At 38.7% G+C, this 23,942-nt stretch overlaps 1 protein-coding gene and 1 pseudogene across 3 annotated transcripts in view; one reads left to right on the top strand and one right to left on the bottom strand.

The window, feature by feature from the left end:
* The window catches only part of XIAP (X-linked inhibitor of apoptosis), a 47,365-nt gene that overhangs the window by 12,214 nt on the left and 11,209 nt on the right, over positions 1 to 23,942 (bottom strand). For 2 of the 3 annotated variants that reach the window (XM_015571965.1, XM_006776027.2), the window contains 4 exons: positions 8,636 to 9,544; positions 6,991 to 7,090; positions 5,723 to 5,801; positions 4,530 to 4,572 (listed from right to left, as the gene is read on the bottom strand). In XM_015571965.1, coding sequence (XP_015427451.1) covers positions 4,530 to 4,572; positions 5,723 to 5,801; positions 6,991 to 7,090; positions 8,636 to 9,512 — 1,099 coding nt within the window. In that variant the 5' untranslated portion in view covers positions 9,513 to 9,544. Of the gene's footprint in view, positions 1 to 4,529; positions 4,573 to 5,722; positions 5,802 to 6,990; positions 7,091 to 8,635; positions 9,545 to 14,863; positions 14,959 to 23,942 lie in introns of those variants that run through there. The other variant, XM_015571964.1, reaches the window with a different exon arrangement.
* LOC102757954 lies at positions 11,490 to 14,734 on the top strand (annotated as a pseudogene).

The following is a 23,942-nucleotide window of genomic DNA, read 5'->3' as shown; positions in this document are numbered from 1 at the left end:
TCTACTAACTCTTGACTGTTTTTTTTTTCCCAGTTTGCTTTGCTGGCCCCTTCTGCCCACCTGATTAGATATTGATGATTCCCTTCCACTGCCTCATTGACCCTCCTCCCTTTTTTACAATGTCTCTGGACACTTTTTCTACTACCACAATTTTACCCTCATTTCTATGAGTTCCAGGTTTTAATATTCACCACCTTGGATATTCTGCAGGTACCTGAAGCTAAACTTGCTGAAAACCAAAAGCAAGGACAACAGGATATCCACACGGAAAAGAATTAAATGTACCATGACTTCATACTATATATAAAAATTAACTCAAAATGGATCAAATACCTGAATGTAAGAGATAAAATAAAACTTTTAGAAGAAAACATAGGTGACTTTGGATTAGGCAATGGTTTCTTAGATATGAAATCAAAAGCAAAAGCAACAAAAAAAAACCACCCAGATCACCTAGCCCAGTTGTTCCGGCAAACTGCGGCTAGCGAGCCACATGCCGCTCTTTCGCCCCTTGAGTGTGGCTCTTCCACAAAATACCGACTTCTGCACATGGGCCACGAAGTTTCAATCACACTGTATGTGTGCGCCCTCACGTGGTATTTTGTGGAAGAGCCACACTCAATTGGCTCAGTGGATAGAGCATTGGCCTGCAGACCGAAGGGTCCCGGGTTCAATTCTGGTCAAAGGCATGTACCTTGGTTGCAGGCTTCTCCTTGAACCAGGCCCTAGTCGGGCGTGTGCAGGAGGCAACCAATCAATGTGTTTCTCCCACATCAATATTTCTCTCTGTCTTTCCCTCTCTTCCACTCTCTAAAAATCAATGGAAAAATATCCTTGGGTGAGGATTAAAAAAAAAAAACACCAAAAAACAAAAACAGATAAATTGGACTTCATCAAAATCAGAAACGTGTTTGCTTTAAAGGACACCAATAAGAATGAAAAGACAATCTTCAGAAAAATATTTGCAAATCATATATATATGAAAAGAGCTAGAATATATCAAGAACTCTTACTCTTATCTAATAAAAGAGAAATACGTAAATTGACCATCACTCTGTGCCCCACAGCCAATCAGGAACGAGTATGCAAATTAACACAACAAAGATGGTGGTGCCCCCCCGCCCCTCCGCTCCAGGCCTCTTGGCAGCGTGCCTCCTCAGGGCCTCCCTGCCGTGCTCCACCTGTCAATTATCCTTGCAGCCTCCCTGTGGCCCAGCCTCCCACCTCAGAGGCAACTCTCTGGTGCCTGAGGTCGTAGCTCCCGGTGTCTGGCGTCTCCCTCTACCCCACCCCTGCCCCGCTGCTCTGGTAAACAAAACCCTACCGTTGGAGCAGCCCCGTGAGCGCGTACACGTATGGGAACTCGCTTGGTGCAGTTAACACGCCTCGGGAGCTCCGGGCCAGTCAAGGGGCAATGGTGGTGGCCGTGGCAGCAGCGGCAGGCAGCTCAGCTTTGTTTTGAATAGATGAAAGAGGCCACCTACACAGTAACCCAAATTATCAGATCTCCCTCCTCCCTATCTTGCCAAATCAAGAGGGGATGGGCAATGGGTGTGGAGGGAGGGTGGGCAGGCAGGAGGCGGAGGGTGGAGGAGGAAGAGGATGAGAAAGGGGGCGCTGCATCCCAAGAGGATGAGAAAGGGGGCCAGCTGCATCCCACTTTCACAATGGGAAAGTGAAACGCACTAGTGCACCCAACCTTTCCAGTCCTCCCCGCCTCTGCTGCCGCTGCACAGGCTGCCCAAGCAAGCCCACCGCATGCCAGCAGCCAGGGGAAGGAAGGCTTATTCTTGCACGAATCTTCATGCATCAGGCTTCTCTTTAAATAAGAACACAAATAACCCAACTAAAAACTGTCAAAGGAGATGAACAGACATCTTTCCAAAGACATACAAATGGCCAATTAGCACATGAAAACTGCCCAACATCATTAGCAATCAGGGAAATACAATCAAAACCTCGATAAGGGCCCCAGCTGGCTTGGCTAAGTGGATAGAGCATTGGCCTGCGGACTGAAGGGTCCCAGGTTCGATTCCGGCCAAGGGCACATGCCTGGGTTGCGGGCTCCATCCCCAGTGTGGGGTGTGCAGGAGGCAGCCAATCAATGATTCTCTCTCATCACTGATGTTTCTATCTCTCTCCTTCTCCCTTCCTCTATGAAATCAATAAAGAAATATATTAAAAACAAAACAAAACAAAAAAAACCTCGATAAGGGCTTGGCCAGTGTGACTCAGTGGTTGTTTACCCATGCACCAAGAGATGGTTGGTTGATTCCTGGTCAGGGTACATGCCCGAGTTGCGGGTTCAACCCCTTGTAGGGGTATGCAATAGGCAGCCGATCGATGTTTCTCTCTCTAAAATCAATAACAACATTTTAAAAAGTTCTCCCTTAAAAAACCCATGATGAGACACCACTTCACACCCACTAGGATGGTGTAATAAAAAGACAAAGAATAACTAGTGTTAACAAGGATGTGGAGAAACAAACTGGAACCCTCATACACTGGTGGTGGGAATGTGAAATGGTACAGCCACTTTGGAACACTGGCAGTTTACTGAAAAGGTTAAACATAAGAGTTACCACATGACCCAGCAACTCTATCCCTAAATATATACCCCCCAAAATTAAAAACATGTCCATAAAAAAACTTGTACATAAATGTTCATAGCAGCATCAGCTATGTCTACCAAGTGACAAATTAATAAATAAGATGTATTGTCCATACAAAAAATTTTCCACCATAATAAAAACACATATATGAATATAACATGAGCAAACCTTGATGTCATTATAATTCCATTTAATATGAAATGTCCAGAATAGGGAAATTCATAGAGACAGAAGTAGATTAGTGGTTGTTTGGGGCTGGGGTGTGGGGGGCAGCAAGGGGAAGTGATTGCTAATGGGTATGGGGTTTATTGTTGGGGTAATAATAGTGATGTTCTATAATTAAATAGTAGTGATGGTTGCACAACCTTGTAAATATACTAAAAACCACCAAAGTGTATATTTTATAATGGTGAAAATTTTTAAATAAATTATATCTCAATTTAAAAACATTAATCCTAAACCAAAACACCAATTTATTAATCATAAAAAGAATAGTATGCATTGTAAGGATGATTATCAAGGAATGTTACAGAATGTTTGTTTCTGGATAATTTCAAAAATATAGGCTGGAATGAATAATTTCTTTAACTGTATTATTTATTCCTATTGCAAAACCCACATTAAAGTGGATCGCCTTCTCAAGCATATTTATGAATATATTCTCTTCCTTGAAATCCTTAAGATACTAAACAGGCGATGTTATGAGTATAGGGAGTGGGGAATCACCAGACATATTCTAAATTAAACTTTCTACTATATTTGAATCATAATGCCTCAGTTGAGAATGAGATCTGTAGTGTGATGTAGAATTCAGAAAACCTTGTTTACAGCCCTAGTTCCACTAATGATTTGTTGTGGGGAGCTGATATAGGGTTAAGCCTCGGACTGACCTGTGGGCAAAGTCACAAACAATTCCCAGCTTAGAGGGCACAGTCCTCTTAGCATAATTAGGCTTGACCTTGTAACACTCCCTAGATCTTATCTGGGAAGCTAATGGGCTGAGGAAGTGCAGGAAGTATAACCATGGTGTAAACAAGTGAAACTCACAAGAACAAAAACAAGTGAAACTCACAAGAACAGTGTAACTTTGGTAACCACTACCTTGTTTACCTCTCACTATAAAATAAAGGCTCAGCTTGCCCTGGGATCTCTCTCTGTGGCCCCAGCCAGGCACAGGGAAGATCCACGGAGACTAAAGAAAGCAAGAGAGCTATGAACACTGTCTCCGTGTAAAACATTCTTCGCCGACTCCGTCCACACATTTGGGAACCCCTGGACCGCTGGGGCTGGACCCCAGCAATTTGTAATGTAACTGTGGATAGGTCACTAAACCTTGCTGACTCTTTCTCCTCATCTGAAATATGGGGATAACAACATCTTCCTCACTTAACATGTTACATTTTTTATTTTAAAGATGTCTATGATAAGTAAGTAATCTTTGTGATAAAAACTTCTACCTCTCTGTGAGGTAATAGGAACAAACAAAATTAACCATAATCCTCTGCAAACAAGATGGGGAAGGCACAAAGACAGCATGGAAAAATTAGACAGGTAGGTTAGGGTTAATTATGGTGATGGCACATTAGTAGAGCACTGGATTCATGATCCGGGCTAACTAAAAAAGCTCCAGGGACAAAAATATATCTAACCCTTCCTTTTGTGATTTTAACAGAAGTGGTGATGGACAACCTATAGTTAGCTGCTCCTTTCAAGCTTGGAAAGGTAACTGTACAACCTCCATAGGAATGTTCTGAATATATAAATATCCTACTGAAACATAAGTACGTCGTTACTTAAGTTTATAGCAATCTCATCTCAAATACACACACCTTGGTGAACCTGAAAGATTATGTTTACCTTTCTACTCTATAAATAATAATGAAATTAAAGTATGTTTATTATAATAAGCATATTTACCAATTCTTTTAGTTAGTGATGGTGTTTTTTCAGAAGTTCTTCCCTAAAATAGAAATATGAATTATAAGTTAAAATTCTTCTTGTTAGAAGGCAATAACCTTAATTTTAAAAGTTACATTAATCATGAATTTAAAAATTGGCTTTATTCCAATTCAACATGAATATTCACAAGAGGCATAGCCTGATGAAGCTAGAAGGAAGTTAAAAGATCATCTAACCCAAGCCATTCACTTTACAGACAAGAAGCTGGCAATGAGGAAGATTAAACAACTTGATTGAGGCAATATAGTTCATGGCAGAACAATAATGGCAACTCTGGTCTCCCATTCTACTCCAGACCTCTTTTTACATGGTACTGATTGACGCCTTGGCCACCCTAGGTGACAATATCAATTTAGATACCTTTCTGAGATTTTAATTATTGTCTGAGGACAGTTTAAAACTGACTATAAAACACACCGTACAAAACAGTCAAATTTCAAAAGATTGAGAGATGCAAGTATTTTAGTTCCTCAAGACCATTTTTGCCTTTAGTGATATTAAATCAGTTCATCCTAATCCCCTTTTCACAAAGTTGCTTCAGATTAAGAATAACAAACAGCCCTGACCGGTTTGGCTCAATGGATAGAGCGTTGGCCTGCAGACTCAAGGGTCCCAGGTTCGATTCCGGTCAAGGGCATGTACCTTGGTTGCGGGCACATCCCCACTGGGGGGTGTGCAGGAGGCAGCTGATAGATGCTTCTCTCTCATCGATGTTTCTAACTCTCTATCTCTCTCCCTTCCTCTCAGTAAAAAATCAATAAAATATATTTAAAAAAAACAACAAACAGCCTGGCCAGTGTAGCTCAGTGGTTGAATGTTGACCTATGAACCAAGAGGTCATGGTTCATTCCCGGTCAGGACACATGCCTGGGTTTAGGGCTCAATCCTCAGTAGCGGATGTGCAGGAGGCAGCTGATCAATGATTCTCTCTGATCATTGATGCTTCTATCTCTCTCTCCCTTTCCCTTCCACTCTGAAATCAACAAAAATAAATAACAGAAAAAATAACAAACACTTTTCAAGATCTTCCCTTTAAAGTTCACCATACATTATCAATTTAAAATACTACACTGTGAATTTTACACCAAGAAATCATTGCAGAACAAATTATATAATACCTGAAAATATATATTCTACAATATTTGACTTACCACAGACTCCTCAAGTGAATGAGTTAAATGAATATTGTTTATATATTCTTGTCCCTTCTCTTCTAACAGATATTTACACCTAAACAAGAAGGTTAAACTTTAGTAGCTGAAAAATTAGTAAAGTGTATGATATAATATCCACCATTTTAATTCCATTAACTTGCTTTTCAGTAAATCTAAGGAGCCACAAAACAAAATGTTACTTGCCCAGCCGGCATGGCTCAGTGGTTAAACATCGACCTATGAACCAGGAGGTTACAGTTCAATTCCCAGTCAGGGCAATGCCAGGGTTGTAGGCTCAATCCCCAGTGTGGGGCATGCAGGAGGCAGCCAATCAATGATTCTCTCTCATCACTGAAGTTTCTATCTCTTTCTCTCCCTCTTCCTTCCTCTCTGAAATCAATAAAAATATTTTTTTAAAAAATCAACTTAATTTACAACTTTTAAGCAAGTTATTAAATTATCACTTTAACATATTTTCAAAGTTTTAAATAGTTAATCTTAACAAATGTTATTTAGAGGATTAACCAATTGTGCATTTAAAAAGAATTCTTTAGGCTTTCAACATTTCCTGTTAAAGCTGTTTAAGGTTAAGATTTATTTTCAAATGATTACTCTCAAGTTGTACTATTTTGTAGATCAAAAATGCATACCACTTCTGTATATGTCACTTTATTTTAAAGAGGCAAAATGGGGGAAAAATAAATTAATTTTAAAAAAAGAGGCAAAATGGCAGGACATTTAGATTATGTCATCATCACTCTAAGATGACATTGACTGTACAAAGCATGATTGCTTTATGTACTATTGCTGCCAATTAACTTATGGCCCACCACCAGATGGATCTGATTTCAATGATCTGAAAATGTACACAATTTTGTGTCTTAGAATCAGTAACAAATGGTAATATTTGCTTTGCTAAAGGGTGTGATGGGTTCTTTGGAATCTCCTTGGTGATGGGCTCCCTTGTGCCCATTGTAAAAGAGCCTACTTCCAACAGCTGAAGTATACATTCCTATGTATACTTTGTGTTTAGAAATAGAATCATCTGAATGTCATAAATATAATATACAAGCAATAATGTTTTCATCACCAGAGAAGGCTTAGGTGTTTTTCTCCTATAAAGTAGGTGACCCCATTTTTTAGAAACCAGGTGTGAATTTCAAGCCATGGGAAGGCAAAAATAGTTTAGGTGAAAAGTTATTCAAGTCTTCCCACTGCATACTGTCTAACTTGGCTTTTACTGAATAAACATTTAACTACCTTACCCTGGATACCACTTAGCATGTTCTTCCCAAGGGTCTTCACTGGGCTTCCAATTAGTTAGCCCTCCTCCACATTGAAAGCACTTTACTTTATCACCTTCACCTAAGAAAACACACAAGTAAAAATACATGTATTTTGTACAATTAGCTTACACAAAAATACCCTTTTTAGGCCCTGGCCGGGGTAGCTCAGTTGGTTAGAGCATCGATACACAAAGGTTGCGGGTTAGATCCCCGGTCAGGGCACATACAGGTATCAATCAATGAATACATAAGTAAGTAGAACAACAAATTAATATTTCTCTTTTTCTCTCCTTCTCTCTCTAAAATCAACAAATAAAAAAACAAACCCGTTTTAACACCATGAAATTAAGCATTTCTAAATTTACACAAAAACCTCACAGCTTAAAAGAAGACATTCAAATTCACATCTAAGTAATAGATAGGACCATTTGAGAGGCAATACACATTAAATTCACTAATTCAATTTGAGGTATTTTACAGAATACAAAAGTAAAATAGCCCAATTTTTATATGGAAAATTACAATTGTTACATTCTTTTTTTTTTAATCCTCACCTGAGGAGGGAGGATATTTTTTTCCAGGAGGGGGACAGAGGGGGAAGGGGGGAGAGAGAGAGAGAGAGAGAGAGAGAGAGAGAGAGAGAACAGAAACATCGATGTGAGAGAGACACATTGTTGATTGGTTGCCTCCCACATGGGGCCAGGGATCAGACCTGCAACCCAGGTACATGCCCTATGACCAGGAATCGAAACCTTGACCCACTAGTGCGTAGGCTGATGCTCTAATCATTGAGCAACACCAGCCAGGGCTATTACATTCTTTTTTAAACATGCCATTTGGGGCCATCAGTACTATACCTTTTCCAACTGTGACACTTTAATAATAAAGTTAAAGCATAATAAAGTTATAAGATAAGATTCTCTAAGGTTGTAGCTATATGACACTAACCTTCAAGATTGCTATATGAGACTATATAAATAAAATATTGAAATACTTGGTATTTTGTCACTATTCAATCCTAAAGTAAATGGATCAGATATATAATTGTGTAAATTTTTCTGAAAATCCCTTGAAGCCATCACACTAATGGCCCTTCCTGACATGTCTAAGGTAGTACATTTGAAATGCACTCATTTGAAGCAATAAAACATCGTTCAGGGCAGCTTTCAAATATAATCTTTGTACAAAAGGCAGATACCAATTTTAATACCAATTTTACTGTCAGTCAAACTAAACTCTCTAATGTTAACTCTTCTTGAGAGGTGCAGAGAAAATGCATGTAATATACATATTGAGCACAAAGAGTAAGCATCCAATAAATTATAGTTAGTATTACTATCAGACCCATTGTTTCATCAGGGATATCTATAATCTTTTGCATGTCATCCTTCTCCAAAAAACAATTACATGAAGATAAACATGACTCATAATACAGTAGTCTTTCACAGAAATTCAGTGGTTACATTACATATTCAACATAAAGGTTAACAGAATAGTGTGATGATCATGCCAGACCGTACCTAAATATTTACCAGTTCAAGGGGCTAAAGGAATCTATTTACTTTTTAGGAGCTTGGGATAGTTGGGAAGTTATTTATTAGCCTGGTTTTATAGTAAAGTTTACCTAAAGCATAAAATCCAGCTCTTGCAAGCTGCTCCTTGTTAACAGAGTACATCCATGTCCCAAAAGTAATGATCCGTGCTTCATAATCTGCCATGGCTGGGTTTCTTGGAGAATTTGTTGAATTTGGGAAATTCCTATCAGAACCCAGGACATCAGATTCATTCTGAATATTAACATTCCGTCCCAAAACAAAGAAGCAATTGGGAAAGTGTCGCCTGTGTTCTGACCATGCACGATCACAAGGTTCCCAATTTTTCAGTTTTCCACCACAACAAAAGCACTGCACTTGATCATCAACACCTGTATAGTAGAGCCCAGCACTAGCTAACTCTCTTGGGGTTAAGTGGGCATAGTCTGGCCAGTTCTGAAATGACTTTAATCTAGCTTCTTCACTACACATGGCAGGGTTCCTTGGGTATACGGCGTCGGACATATCTACAACCTGTCCAGTTCTTAAAAGATAATTTGCATGAGTCTCAGATGACCTGTCTAAAGCAAAATGATTTCTGTTTCCCAGGTAGTTTTCAGCTTTGTACTGACCATTCTGGATACCAGAATTGGTAGGTTGCGCAGCATTATTTTCAAAATAAAAGCCATTGATAAATCTGCAATTTGGGGATACTTTCCTGTGTCTTCCAACTGCTGAGTCTCCATACTGCCATCTATCTACTGCTGCATGACAACTAAAGCACTGCACGGTGTCTCCTTCACCAGTATATAGAAAACCAGCTCGTGCTAGCGTTGATGCTGAAACAGGACTACTACTTGGAAAATTAGCAAAAGTTTTTAATCTATTAAACTCTTCTACAAATTCTTCATCCTTATCGATGGCTGCAGGTACACAAGTTTTAGATCCTCCAAAACAGTTAAAAGTCATCTTCTCTTGAAAATAGGACTTGTCCACCTTTTCTAAAAAGAGAACATTACATTAGGAAATCACTTTTGATATTAGGAACTAACAAATTACCAACTTATAAAGTTACACAATCTCTAAAAATCATTTTAATTCTAAATACTAGAGTTCTACATTACCACATGATTCAAATCATAAAGTAAAATCTAGCATTTTTGTTTTCTTTTAGAGGAAAGTAATATTTAAATAAGTAGAACAGAACTATTCATTTTAAGTGCTTATTTTCATATAAATATAGAAACTGTGATGCAGAATATATTAAAATTAACCATGTGAAATCATTAATTAGGGAAAACATGAAAGCATAAAATATGCAGATTGTTAAAGTCTATGCATAATTGTTATAATGAATTATTATATATTCGAGGCATCAAAGTTGTTTCTACAATTTTTAAAAAAAGAATGTTCAGAATGCTAATGAATTAATTTTAGTATTTATTTTTTTGCTTAACAAAAGATAAAGTATTCACAATAATGATTCCAATGGGTTCTTTAAGAACATCTAAAGTTCCTGATTTTCATGCATAGAGGCCATTTTTCATTGAAATTGGGTCATTTTAGATGTATATACTACTGCCCTCTAGAGGGTGGCTCAGGAGGAATACTAAGTATGTGTAGTTCCTTTTGCTGTCAACTTCCCCTGGTCAAGGAAGTTCAAATATAAGAAGTACCATTGCAGCCTCATTACATCTGCCAAATCATAACTGTGTAATCTTTAACCCAGGTTAAAAGCAAAACAAAACTAAAAGGAACTAGTTGGATTATGAGAAGGATGGCCAGTTACTTATCCTCAAATCCTACACACTTTTAAAAAGCGAAACTGATGCTACTAATAATTACCCTGGGACAATAGGCTGAAATCCGGGTTGCCTCAGGCAAACCTGATTCTCCAGAATTTCACACAGTTCCTAACACTGTACTACTCTGTACTGTATATGCGTGTCAAATGTAAAATAAAAGAACAGTCACAACAACTCTGTCTCTACTTCGTAAGTGCATTAATTGATTTCTTAGGAAGAATAACCAGCTCTTTTGACATTATGTCGGCACAGTATGTCTTGGAACATCATCCCTCTTAATGTTCAACACAAAACTTCTGTCAATGGACATCAGTCCTTGACCATGTCAGTTTACAATGGTATTAATTCATATATACCTCAAGACCTGAGTTGTATCTACATACAATTTTTGGAAGAATCTCCATGACTTTTGATTGTTTCTCAGATATTTGAAAATATTTTTATACTAGCTTCAAGGTCCATTGTTCAATTAGCATAAACTGGATGAAAAAAAATCAAGATTCAAAGAAACCAAGGCTGGCTGATAGGCTGAGATAAATTTTAACAGGGATATGTGTAAAGTTTTACAATCTGACTTGAAAAATATGCTGTACAACTAAAGGAAGATGGAGACCTGATTTGGAAAGAAGTCACGTTAAGGCAAAGCAGAATAAAATCTTGGGATTTTAGTTAATTACAAATTCATTATGAGCCAACAATACATGGCTGATAAAAAAAACAAAGCGACTTCAGGCTGCATTAATGTCCAGATGTGCAACATCCAAAGCCAATTCGGTTATACTTTGAATATTTTAAATTCTGAACAAATTTTAAAAGAAACATTAACAAAGTGTAATGTCCCTAAAGAGCAATCAGGATGATGAAAATGGTGTCCTATGAGAAATAGTTGGGAGGAGAGGGATATGGAGGACAGAATAACTAAATGCCTTTAGATATCTAAGATGCTATCACATAGAAAAGGGATTCAAATTCTGTGAAGTGTGAGGGGGCACGCAGGAGGCAGGCAATCAATGATTCTATCTTTCTCTCCCTCTACTTTCCTCTCTGAAATCAATAAAAATATTTAAAAAAGAAACATAACTACTGTAGATTTTAACCCAACACAAGGATGAGCGGTTACAAGAATCAATAGCAGTACAAAATGGATTGGAATGCCTTGTGGAATATGAGTTCATTACATCACTGGAAGGTACTTCAGCATTGACTATGAGATAGTACTAAACATTTTTAAGTCCATAATTACCCTGAAGAATTAATGCTCAATATAATCCATATAAAAATACCTTCTCTGAGATAAGTTTTATTTTTCAGGTCAATCAAAATAGAAGTGTAAAATCAATGATTCATTGTTATTTCACAATAGTACACATTTTGTGTGGTTTAAGCAGCCACCTTATTTTAGATATTATACTGGTATGGAACTCCACTATTCAATATTATTAGCAGGAGAATCTCTATTTGAAGCTTTCAAGTGGAGACCTCATCTTCCCAGGTGTTATTTCTATGCTAATAGTTTAGATTTCACTTTTTTAAAAAGCAGATATTTTTTGCCCTAGCCGGTTTGGCTCAGTGGATAGAGCGTTGGCCTGCAGACCTTGGTTTGATTCTGGTCAAGGGCACATACAGGTTGCAGGCTCGATCCCCAGTCAGGGGCATGCAGGAGGCAGCCGATCAATGATTCTCATCATTGATATTTCTATCTAACTCTCCCTCTCCCTTCCTCTCTGAAATCAATAAAAATATATTTTTTAAAAGCAGATATTTATTCAGAAGCACTCAACACTACATATACAGTATCAGAGTGAGAGCTTCTGGAGAAGGGTGAGAAAATAAAAATTACCAGAGAGGTTAAAAGTGAAAGGGAGAAAGATGACTGAAAAAAAAGAGAAACCTTGGGTTTGGAGGCAGACTCCAAAAGAAAGGGAGTGAGATTTTTTTTTTTTAAAAAGAATTTAAATAAAATGAAGGTGTGGAAGAGGATATTTAGAAAATAAGTATACATGGAGCACAGGAACTGTAAATGCAGAATAAAATGGGTATGGGTATTGGAGAAGGGTGATAAAATGGTTTTTGGATATAAAAAGGTCTGAATGCAATAAAGTATGGTAAGCCCGGACAGTGTGGCTCAATGGCTGAGTGTTGACCCATGCATCAAGAGGTCTGCTGTCTGCTGGTTTGATTCCTGGTTAGGGAATGTGCCTGGGTTTCAGGCTAGATTCCCCAGCAGGAGGCATGTTGATTGATGTTGATGCATTGATGTTTCTCTCCCCTTACTTTCCTCTCTTCTCTAAAAACAAAATCAATAAAAACATATTTAAGTAAAGATTCACTGCTAGTTAAAAAAAAGTATGTTGAGATATTTTAAGGCTTCTTTGTGAAAGCATATTCAGGCTTTGTACTGGGTAAGTAGAAAGGTGAGAAGGCAGAGAAAAAAATCTTTAGGGGAACAGTGGTTGGGAAAATGGCACTATGGAAGGAAACACTGGCAAAAAAGAATCAGCAAGTAGAGGTACATGTTTATATGGGGGGGTATGTAAGACTTCAAGATGTGAGATGTGTTTAAAATATACATACACACACAGTATATGTATATATAGCCTAGTCAACTAGGTAAAGATAGCCATTGGCAAGTGCCAAGGAGAAGAGGCTGACTGCTAATTTAGTGATAATGTGGGAATATGGACTGTTGGAGGAGAGAAAAGCACACACAAAAGACCCACCTACTTGGTATCTGTATATAATACAAAAGTTTCTATTTCCTGGATTTTTATTATTAATATACAAAATAAAAGCGATTTAAAAAAATATGTATTTTATTGATTTTTTACAGAGAGGAAGGGAGAGGGATAGAGAGTTAGAAACATCGATGAGAGAGAAACACCGATCAGCTGCCTCCTGCACACCCCCCACTGGGGATGTGCCCGCAACCAAGGCACATGCCCATGACCGGAATCGAACCTGGGACCCTTTTGAGTCCGCAGGCCGACGCTCTATCCACTGAGCCAGACCGGTTAGGGCTAAAAGCGATTTTAATGGGGGAGAGGAATATAAAATAGGAGGTACATCAGACTGACATTGTATGAAAATATATACTAATAGACAAGACCTAGAAGGCAGTTTTTAATAAATGGGTAAAATGTGTTAAGGTGGCAGGATTAAAGTTGACCTTTTTCTCCAAAATGACTTTAATAATATTTTCACTTAATGTTTCTCAGGATGGTACCTCTGGCCTGGGCCAGGAGCCCAGCTGTGTGGAAGGTGGATGAGCAAGGAGGTGGATGGCCTAGTTGCTTCATCCTCCTCCACAAGAGCCCTGCAGCCACCAAAGCAGAGAGAGGGAGGGAAGGCAGAAGAGAGTTGGTTCCACCTGCCACCAATGAGCCCAGGGGAGCTCAGCATTGAAACCCAAGTCACCAGTGCAGGTGCATTTGTAAGTTGTAGGCTACTGGGCTGCATCCACCTAGTGTCATGAGGGATAGCCCCACACTCAGCATGACCATCACTGCAGGGGCATCCTGGTGGGAAAGAGCAGGTATGGCACTGAATTTCATCCATTTTTGCTAGAAGGAGCAAGACTTAGACATTTTGAGGAGTTTTATGGATTACTACAACATGTTCATAGGATACCTAATGTTGACATTTTATTAGGCTACGCAGACCTCTAGGGAAACTTACTACCTATAAATAATGATGATAAAATCCACTGCTTAGGATTTTAATACAAAAGAAGAAACAGACAATAGTGCCTTTGGTACAAACACACTAATGAAGTAAAATGTTTTAACCAATGCACTGTGTCCAGTCAACCACAGAAAAAAAGCGACATTCAGCCAGCCACTGGTATGCCCCAAGACTTCACACCTATCTTTAATTACAGATGTGGATATTCACCCAGAAACACACTGTAGGAAAGTTCACCTTTAAACACCACACTGAACACTCCCTAGGACCCTACAGTTGGGATAGTTTCAGCCTAAGGGAGATACCACATGGCTTAGAGAAGGTCCCAAGGATCTCTTTATATCCTGGCTTGTTCCAGGGGGTCTGGTTCATGGAGCTAGTCTATTGGCTATTTAGAAGTTAATGATGTAGAAGTTACAGGAAGAGTTTTGATCAAGTAATAGACATGATGATTGCAAACAGCTGCAACCTCATCATAACAGCAAGATAAACCAGGAGAATAATGTTAGGAACAGTAAGATTTCTGGCAGCTCCACCCAACCTACTGATACTAGTTTTCTAGGCCATACACAGCAGATTGAACCAAACACTGAGCCAAAGGATGAAGACAGTGATGAAGATGACATTATTATTGAAGATAATGGTGTGCCACAAAAGATGCCTAAAGCTGTTCTTTCTACACAAATAGAACAAACTCAGTTATGAGTCTGGACAGAACAGTTTTATTTCTTCTAATTAAGTGAGTTTAGTACCCCTAACAAGTGGCACAAACAGAAGAGAATTTTAAACACACGTTGCAGATCAAAAACCCTTAGAATATGGAACCATCATTACATCAGGAAATCATCCTTTGAATGTTTTCTGAGTGAGGATGTCACAGGACGTGTACATTTGGCTGGTTTAAGAGCTTTTAAATCTCTGATCCAATGACCTGGAATAGGCATGAGAACAATAATGTTCAAGTTAAAATGTTATAAAAATAAATAGAAACATAAAGATTAGTGGTTGCCTAAGGCTGGGGGAAGAGGGGAAATGGGGAACAACCGCAAATGGTTGAGTTTCTTTTTAAAGTAATGAAAATATTCTAAATTAGGTTGTAGTGATGGTTGCACAACTCCATCCGCAATTCCGCTCCTAGGCATGTACCCCAAAGACAGGAAAGCATATATCCACACAAAACCTTGGACACCAATGTTCACAGCAGCATCACTCACAATAGTCAAGAAGTGGAAACAACCCAAATATCTCTCAACTGGTTAAGGCGTAAATAAAATGTGGTATATCCATACAACAGGATCTCAACTGGCAATAAAGAGAAATGAAGTACTAATAGAAGTTACAATATGGGTGAATCTTTCAAACATGATACCAAGTGAAAGAAGCTAGTCACAGGGACCACGTGTTCCACGGCTCCATTTATGTGGAATATTTAGAATAGGCAAATCTAGAAACCGAAGATAGGTTAATGGTTGCCCCGGGCTGGAGGGGATGAGAAATGGGAGAAAACGATAGCTGAGTGGTGCCTGGTTTCTTTTGGGAATAACAAAAAAGTCCTAAAATTGATTGTCTGATGGATGTACAACTCCATGAATATACTAAAAACCACTGAACTGTACACTTTCAAATTAACTTTACGGTATATGAATTATATCTTGATAAAGCTATTTAAATGTTGTTAAAATAATAGTTTGCTAATTGTTAGTATACACTTTGATGGAGCAGAGGTCATCTTAAATCTAAAACAAAGAGATCTTTGCTAATGAAATTATGAGCGTTTGATATGAAAAACTAGATGTTACAGTACATTTTCAGAACTATGTGAGATTACCAAATCATTTGTTCGAAGTGGTTAAATATTTAACCTGTTGCAAAGATTCTAGTTAAGTTTTCCTTTAACTACATTCTTTCAATTCTAATGTGAAGTCTGATTCTCTCTTTTGGTACTCTGAGGATCTCAGTTCTTGTGTTTCCAGAATTTTATTTCTTTTCTTTTTAAAAAAAATATATTTTATTGATTTTTTACAGAGAAGAAGGGAGAGAGATAGAGAGTTAGAAACATCAATAAGTGAGAAACATTGATCAGCTGCCTCGTGCACATCCTACTGGGGAGGAAGGGAGAGAGATAGAGAGAAACATCGATGAAGTGAGAAACATTGATCAGCTGCCTCGTGCACATCTCCTACTGGGGATGTGCCCGGAACCCAGGTACATGCCCTTGACTGGAATCGAACCTGGGACCTTTCAGTCCGCAGGTCGACGCTCTATCCACTGAGCCAAACCGGTTTCGGCCAGAATTTTATTTCTTAATGTTGTTCTTCTGTTGCTAATTGTTACAAATCATTTTCTGAAATGAATTTTTTACCTTCTAAGAAATCAAACCAAATGGCTTTTTAAAAAAATATATTTTTTATTGATTTCAGAGAGAAAGGGAAAGGAGATATCACTGACAAGAATCATCAATCAGTTGCCTCCTGCAAACCCCCTACTGGGTATCGAGCAGCAACCTAGTCATGTCCCGTGACTGGGAATCAAACTGTGACCTCCTGGTTCATAGGTTGAGGTCAACCACTGAGCCATATCGGCTGGGCTCAACTGGCTCCGTAAAGTTTCTTCGTATTATGAAGCACTGAAGCTATGTTCCTGAATTAGTAAATTCTGTAGCTTACATATTTATAATGAATTCCAAATGTGTATAATTTATGACTTCAAAATGCAGTTAATTCCATTGACCCTGGTAATATAGGAGACTCTCCTTTAATTCTTATCCTCATTCCCAATCTCATTGGAAAGCATTCCTTTTGTTTTGGGTGCATGTTTCTAAATATACTAGAGGCCCGGTGAAAACAATCTGTGCACTTGGGGAGGTCCCTCAGCCAGGCCTGTGCCCTCTCGCAGTCTGGGACCCCTTGGGGGACGTCCACCTGCTGGCTTAGGCCTGCTCCCCGGGAGATCAGGCCTAAGCTGGCAGTCAGACATCCCTCTGGAAGCCCGGGAGCCCTCGGGGGATGTCCACCTGCCAGTGGGGAGCAGGCCTAAGCTGCAGTCGGACATCCTTAGTGCTGCTGAGGAGGTGGGAGAGGCTCCCGCCACCACCGCTGTGCTGGCAGTGGTCAGCCTGGCTTGTGGCTGAGCAGAGATCCCCCTGTGGAAGTGCACTGACCACCAGGGGGCAACTCCTGCATTGAGTGTCTGCCCCCTGGTGGTCAGTGTGTGTCATAGTGACCAGTCATTCCCAGTTGTTCTGCTGTTAGGGTCAATTTGCATATTACCCTTTGATTATATAGGATGTTGGTGTGCTTTTGAACTTTTCTAATTATTGAGTAGTGTGAATTATTTATATACAAAATGAACCTAAATTAAGAGATTTTTACACACAAGACAAACGTGCACTTTTTTATACAAAGATTTTGGATTTTCTTCAGTGGGATTATTCTAGGAACACAATCTAGACTTTAGGAAAAAGATGTATTGACCGTTGACAGGTAAGAGTTTATACATATTATTTTCATTAGGCTATTTCCCACACATCTACCTAGAACAAGTTAGAGTAAGGCTGCCGACATTCATTACTGGCCTGATTTCTTTGCTATTTATCATTGTAAAATGTACGTGAGTACTATAGTACATGTGTATATAGAAATCAAGATTATAAAGCACATTAACGCCTTATGGTTTATGGATAATTCCCTCCAAAGTTATTTATTAATTTTATGGTACGGGGAGTGTGTATGCCTTTATAACAGTTGTATGCCATTAAAACAATGAAGAATCAAATGACAGTTTTAAAGGATAACTTCTCTAAGTGGTAAAAAAACAAAAAAACAAAAAAACAGCCCTGGCCGGTTTGGCTCGGTGGATAGAGCGTTGGCCTGCGGACTGAGGGGTCCCAGGTTCGATTCCAGTCAAGGGCATGTACCTTGGTTGCCAGCACATCTCTGGTAGGGGATGTGCAGGAAGCAGCTGATCGATGTCTCTCTCTCATCGATGTTTCTAACTCGCTATCCCTCTCCCTTCCTCTCTGTAAAAAATCAATAAAATATATTTAAAAAACAAACAAACAAAAAAAAACCCAATAACAAAACACACAAATAATCTCTTATTTGAAGAAAATTCTAATGTTGCTCTGGCCAGTGTGACTCAGTTGTCTGGAGCATCGTCATGTGCACATACCCAGGTTTGACCCCACTCCCACCCCCACCGGGTTGGGGTACATCCAGGAGGCAACCAGTCTGTTTTTCCTTCACATCAATGTTTCTCTCCCTCTCCCTTCCTCTCTAAAAATCAATAAAAATTATATCCTCAGGTGAAGATGAAAAAAAAAAGCTATTTGGTTGAGCGTTGACCCATGAAACAGGAGGTAGCAGTATGATTTCCGGTGAAGGCACATGCCCGGGGTTGTAGCCTCTCCCCAGTATGGGGCGTGTAGGAGGCAGCTGGTCGATGATTCTCTCTCATCATTGATGTTTCTCTCTCCCTTCCGCTCTCTGAAAATCAATAAAAACATATTTAAAAAAGAATAATTGTTTAACCACCTCTATTAGGCTACTGCAATTATTATTCCACATCTCCACCACCACCTCCTTTGAACTCTTGACATCACTGTACTAAAAATTGTTAATATGCCATTGTGCCTTGGAAATGTGACCAAAATGGGAAATTATGCATACCATGTAAACAGTATAATTCTCCAGTGATACAAAAACCCATACTAAAATCACATCTTAAAAAAACACAGGATTCATAAAATTTTTCATAGTAACACTATAAAAACTTTATGTGCTAACCAAAAAAACCACCACCATTATAATATAAAATTTATCTTAATATTCTCTCTTTGCTCAAATATTACAAGTTTTTCTTATCAGTAGCTTTTTCCTCTATAGAGGATCCAGCATAGAGATCTTATCAAGTAAGCAGCATTCTCCCTGACCTAATGTCAGTCAAACCCTCTTTTAATTATCTTAAAATATTAGCCAGTTATTTCTCTGTTTAGAAATAGCATTAGGATTTACAATGTTGTAGTACCTAGGACATATATTGGTGTAAATGTATCATAATATAAAAAAGCTGAATTTTTAATGATATGCCCTACAACAAAAATGGAATATCATTTTTCAAATTCAGCATTCATACTGATACATTTACATAAAAATTCAACGTTTAAGCAAATTGTTCATTTATACTATACTGCGATTATTCAAATTGTGAAGCATATTTTCTTTTTTAAAAATATTTTTATTGACTTCAGAGAGGAAGGGAGCGATAGAAACATCGATGAGAGAGAATCATTGATTGGCTGGCTCCTGCACGCCCCCTACTGGGGATCAAGCCCCAAACCTGGGCATCTGCCCTTGACCAAAATCGACCCTGGGAGACCCTTCAGTCCACAGGCTGATGCTCTATCCACTGAGCAAACCAGCTAGGGGAGATCTGCTTCTTTTCTATTTTGTTCCGTAGATCAGTGCTTCTGAACATACCGTATTGTCTTATTAGGCATTTTATTTGGATCATTAAATTTTTTCATAAACTTAACCACTGGAGCCATTCAAATAACTGAATGGCATTAATGAGCACTTAGCTTATAGGCTCAGTCAATAACATAAGCTTACTAATACTGCTGTATACAATGTATGCTTGATCATGAAGTCTACTTCTGTAAATACCTGAAAGGGCATACTGAGAACCAACAAAAAGAATATCAATTACATGTTCTATACTTAATTTAGAAAGTCATAGTAATACATGAATTTGAGCACAGAACTCCAATCTTTGACAAATTATTCATAATAATTAACTCCTCAGGAACAGTTCCCTCAGAATAAACACACAGTAAGGCATTCCCGCATCTATTCTTCAACAAATTATAGAACTGTGTTCCTCCGAAAGAATGTTTTGCATGATGATACACAGGTTTTGGGCTCAAGAATTCCCTAAAGAGCATAAAAAAGTTCAAGACCACTATTATTCCCCTTTCATGTCACTGAAAACTGTTCAGAACTTAGGATAATTTATAGTGCTCATTAATCAGTAGTCTTTGATTAAAAAATAAACCATGTAGACCCATGGCATAGATCAATACTATTTATGCCTTAACCCATGGACACGGACAGTGGGGTGGTGAGAGCCTGGGGCGGGGAGCAGGGGTGGGCTGGAGGAGTTCGATGGGGGGAAAAAGGGAGACATATGTAATACTTTCAACAATAAAGATTTTAAAAAAATACTATTTATGCTTATTCAGATCTCAGATAAAAACCTTTGCTAAAATCAGAGCAGGCAGAAAAAAAAATCTCAAGATGGATACCAACCCAATCTTGAATACAACTGTTTTCCTTTTTAAAGGGGAGGGGTCAGAAAAATCCTACTACCCAGGCTGTGAACACTTTTGAATATTTATCCTTTAAGAACCTTTCCTGTGTGCAAGCACACATGCACATTATAAATATTTCTAAAGGGGATTTATTGTACATGGTGTTTTATAACTTGCTTTTTTTTTTACTTAATAATATAAACATCTTCCCACATCAATTTTTATCTGGATTAGAAACATTATTTTAAATGGATGTATGAATGTATCATAACCTCACCAGATCCATATTTCTGAACATTAATTTTAGATGTATATTGTTTCAAGGAGACAAAACCCACATGATCAAACAATTTAAGAGGCACAAAAGTTACATCCATTCCACCCCTGTACCTTAAATCTCTGGTTCTCTTCCTAGAAGCAATCACTCTTACCAGTTTTCTATGTATTCCTCCAGAGATGGTCTATGAATATAAATGCACATATGAGCATTTAAAAAAACAAGATGTTAACATATTCTATTGACAGGTATGCAACTTCACTGTGAGACATTTAGAAAGCTAGCAATATTTCACTATTATACTTTTATATACTATTGTATAAAAACTATGTAACTTTTTACTATTATAAAAAATGTTGCCTTGACTGGTGTGGCTCAATAGGTAGGAGTGTTGTTCCATACACAGAAAGGTCCCAGCTTTGTTTCCCAGTCAGGGCACATGTCTAGGTTTTGGGTTCGTACAAGCAACAGATTGATGTTTCTCTCTCACACTGATGTCTCTCTCCCTTTTTCTCCCTGCACCCAAATCAATAAAAATGTCCTCTGATGAGGATTTTTTAAAAAATGTTGGCATGAATGTCTTATCTAAATCTGCTTGTGTCATTATTTCTTTTTTAACACTAATATTAAATTGTGTCAAACAGGATTGTGTCATATCACCACCTCCTTTTAAATCAAGAAAAAGCTTGAGAGCATTTTTAATCTGTTAAGAAAAAGATGGGACACCTCAATAGAAATAGTCAAACTTACACATGGGGAATACTAATGGCCAAACAAACAGAAAAATATTAAATCTCACTCTGACTGGTATGGGTCAGTTGGTTGAGCACTGTTCCATGCACTGAAAGGTCACTGGTTCCATTCCCAGTCAGGGCATATGCCCAGGTTGCGGGCTGGATCCCCAGTTGTGTGTGGGGCAACAGATCGATGTTATTCTCTCACATAGTTTTTTCCCTCTCTTCCTCCCCCTCTTCCCTTCCTTTCTCTAAAGTCGATAAAAACATATTTTAAAAAATAATAAATCTTATTAGTAATAATAAAGAAACAGTTTCAAATCCTCACCCGAGGACATTTTTCCATTGATTTTTAGAGAGAGTGGAAGAGAGAGGAAAGACAGTATCGATGTGAGAGAAACACGTCAATTAGTTGCCATCTGCACGTGCCTCAACAACGGCCTGGGCCAGGGAAGAGCCTGCAGCCAAGCTACATGCCCTTGACTGGAATCAAACCAGGGACCCTTCAGTCTGCAGGCCAACACTCTAGCCACTGAGCCAAACCGGCTAGGGCTAAAAAATAAACATTTCAAAATTTACTATTTTTGTCCAGTTTGACAGAGACTGCCATCACTACCAACAACAAAAATTCAGTGGTGCCCTAGCTGGTTTGGCTCAGTGGATAGAGCGTTGGCCTGAGGACTGAAGGGTCCTGGGATTGATTCCGGTCAAGGCACATGCCTGGGTTGCAGGTTCTCTCTCATTATTGATGTTTCTATCTCTCCCTCTTCCTTCCTCTCTGCAATCAATAAGAATATATTAAAAAATTCGGCAGTGGGAATGTATGGGACAACAGGTACTCTTGCTGGTGAAACTAAAAATCTGTAGACCTTTTCTAGAGGGTAATCTGGCAATATGTTCTAAAAGCCGTAAATATACAATTACATTTTGAACAAGTCATTCTAGTTAAAAGCATTAACTCTAAGGAAATGATCAGGGAAGTTTTGAAAAAGTGTATATATAAGGTTGTTCAACACAGTGCTAAAGACAACAAAAATTTAATGTCCAACAAAAGACGACAATATTTGGATATGTGGATAAAAGGCAACCATTAAAAACTCAGGTTGCAGAAGACTACTAAAGGACATGGACACATGTTTGTGATATTGTATTAAGTGTAAAAAGCTGATTACAAAATAATATTGTGCAATATAATTCCAATAATAAAAACACAGATACATATATAAAGATTTAGGCTAAATTATGCATTAAAATTCTACTGTGGTCCTAGCTGGTTTGGCTCAGTGGATAGAGTGTCAGCCTGCAGACTGAAGGGTCCCAGGTTTTATTCCAGGCAAGGGCCCATGCCCGGGTTGCGGGCTTGATGCCCCCCAGTAGGGGGTGTGCGGGAGGCAGCCAATCAATGATTCTCTCTCACTGATGTTTCTATCTCTCTATCCCTCTCCCTTCCTCTCTGAAAAAAAAAAGACTTAAAAAAATTCTACTGTGGTTATCTCTAGTCAGTGAGAAAAAATTTTATCCAGCAAATATACTAGATGCTAATGAAAAGAAAAAAGCATTTGTGTTCATGGATAATAGAGACCATTATAAACTTTTGAACAATAATAGATACAGAGGCAGAGCTGCCTCAAACTGATTGTCAAACTGCAGCGGAAAGGCCAGGGAGGGTTGCGGGGCAGGAGGGAGGGGGGTAAGAGATCAACCGAAGGACTTGTATGCATACATATAAGCATAACCAGTGAACACAGGCACCAGGGGGGTGAGAGCATGAGCGAGGGGAGTGTGCGTGAGGTGGGTAATGGGGGGTAAAGGACACATGTGTAATACCTTAATCAATAAAGAAAATTTAAAAAAAAAAGAAAAAAAGCAGTTGGGCTCTTGATTCGTCAGGTCCCTTACACAGCCCTGTCCAGAAGACTAGGGGTGTTATGTGGCTATTTTCCATGTGACAATGCTTCCTCCATCAGTGAAAACATTGTCCCAGTAAACTATCAATAGCAGGGCCTGGTACTGCAAAAATTTGTCTTTTCATTCACAGAAGATAATTTTGTAACTTACAACAAGAAGAGGGAAGGATATGTTCCTGGTCCTTATTTTTGCCTATTCAGAGAATTTTTGACAGTTTCCCACTTTGTAATATTACTGTTAGATAACTGCCTATGAGCAACCCTGATGAAAAAAGAGAAATTATAAATTTATCATCAGGTTAAAAAAAAGAGGGATACAGTCAACTCTTAGAGACAAAAGTAGTAATTAGGTCGTGTTTGTGGTGGTTGGCCATGAATAAATGTCTTTTGGGCCATTGCTTGGGTGGCATTTTATCACCAGCAGAGCGAGCTGAGAAACACAGGTAATACCTGATTGAGGCTTCTTGTTACCTTGAATTGAAAATAAAAGGACTTCATCAAAAAATGTTTCTGAGCCCTGACCGGTTTGGCTCAGTGGATAGAGTGTCGGCCTGCGGATTGAGGGGTCCCAGGTTTGATTCCAGTCAAGGACAAGTATCTTGGTTGCGGGCACATCCCCAGTGCGGGGTGTGCAGGAGGCAGCTGATTGATGTTTCTCTCTCATCGATGTCTCTAGCTCTCTATCCCA

Source organism: Myotis davidii, unplaced genomic scaffold (assembly GCF_000327345.1).
Source record: "Myotis davidii unplaced genomic scaffold, ASM32734v1 scaffold569, whole genome shotgun sequence".
Classification (NCBI taxonomy): domain Eukaryota; kingdom Metazoa; phylum Chordata; class Mammalia; order Chiroptera; family Vespertilionidae; genus Myotis; species Myotis davidii.
Note: the sequence above shows the minus strand (reverse complement) of the source record. Positions and strands in the feature narration are given on the sequence as shown.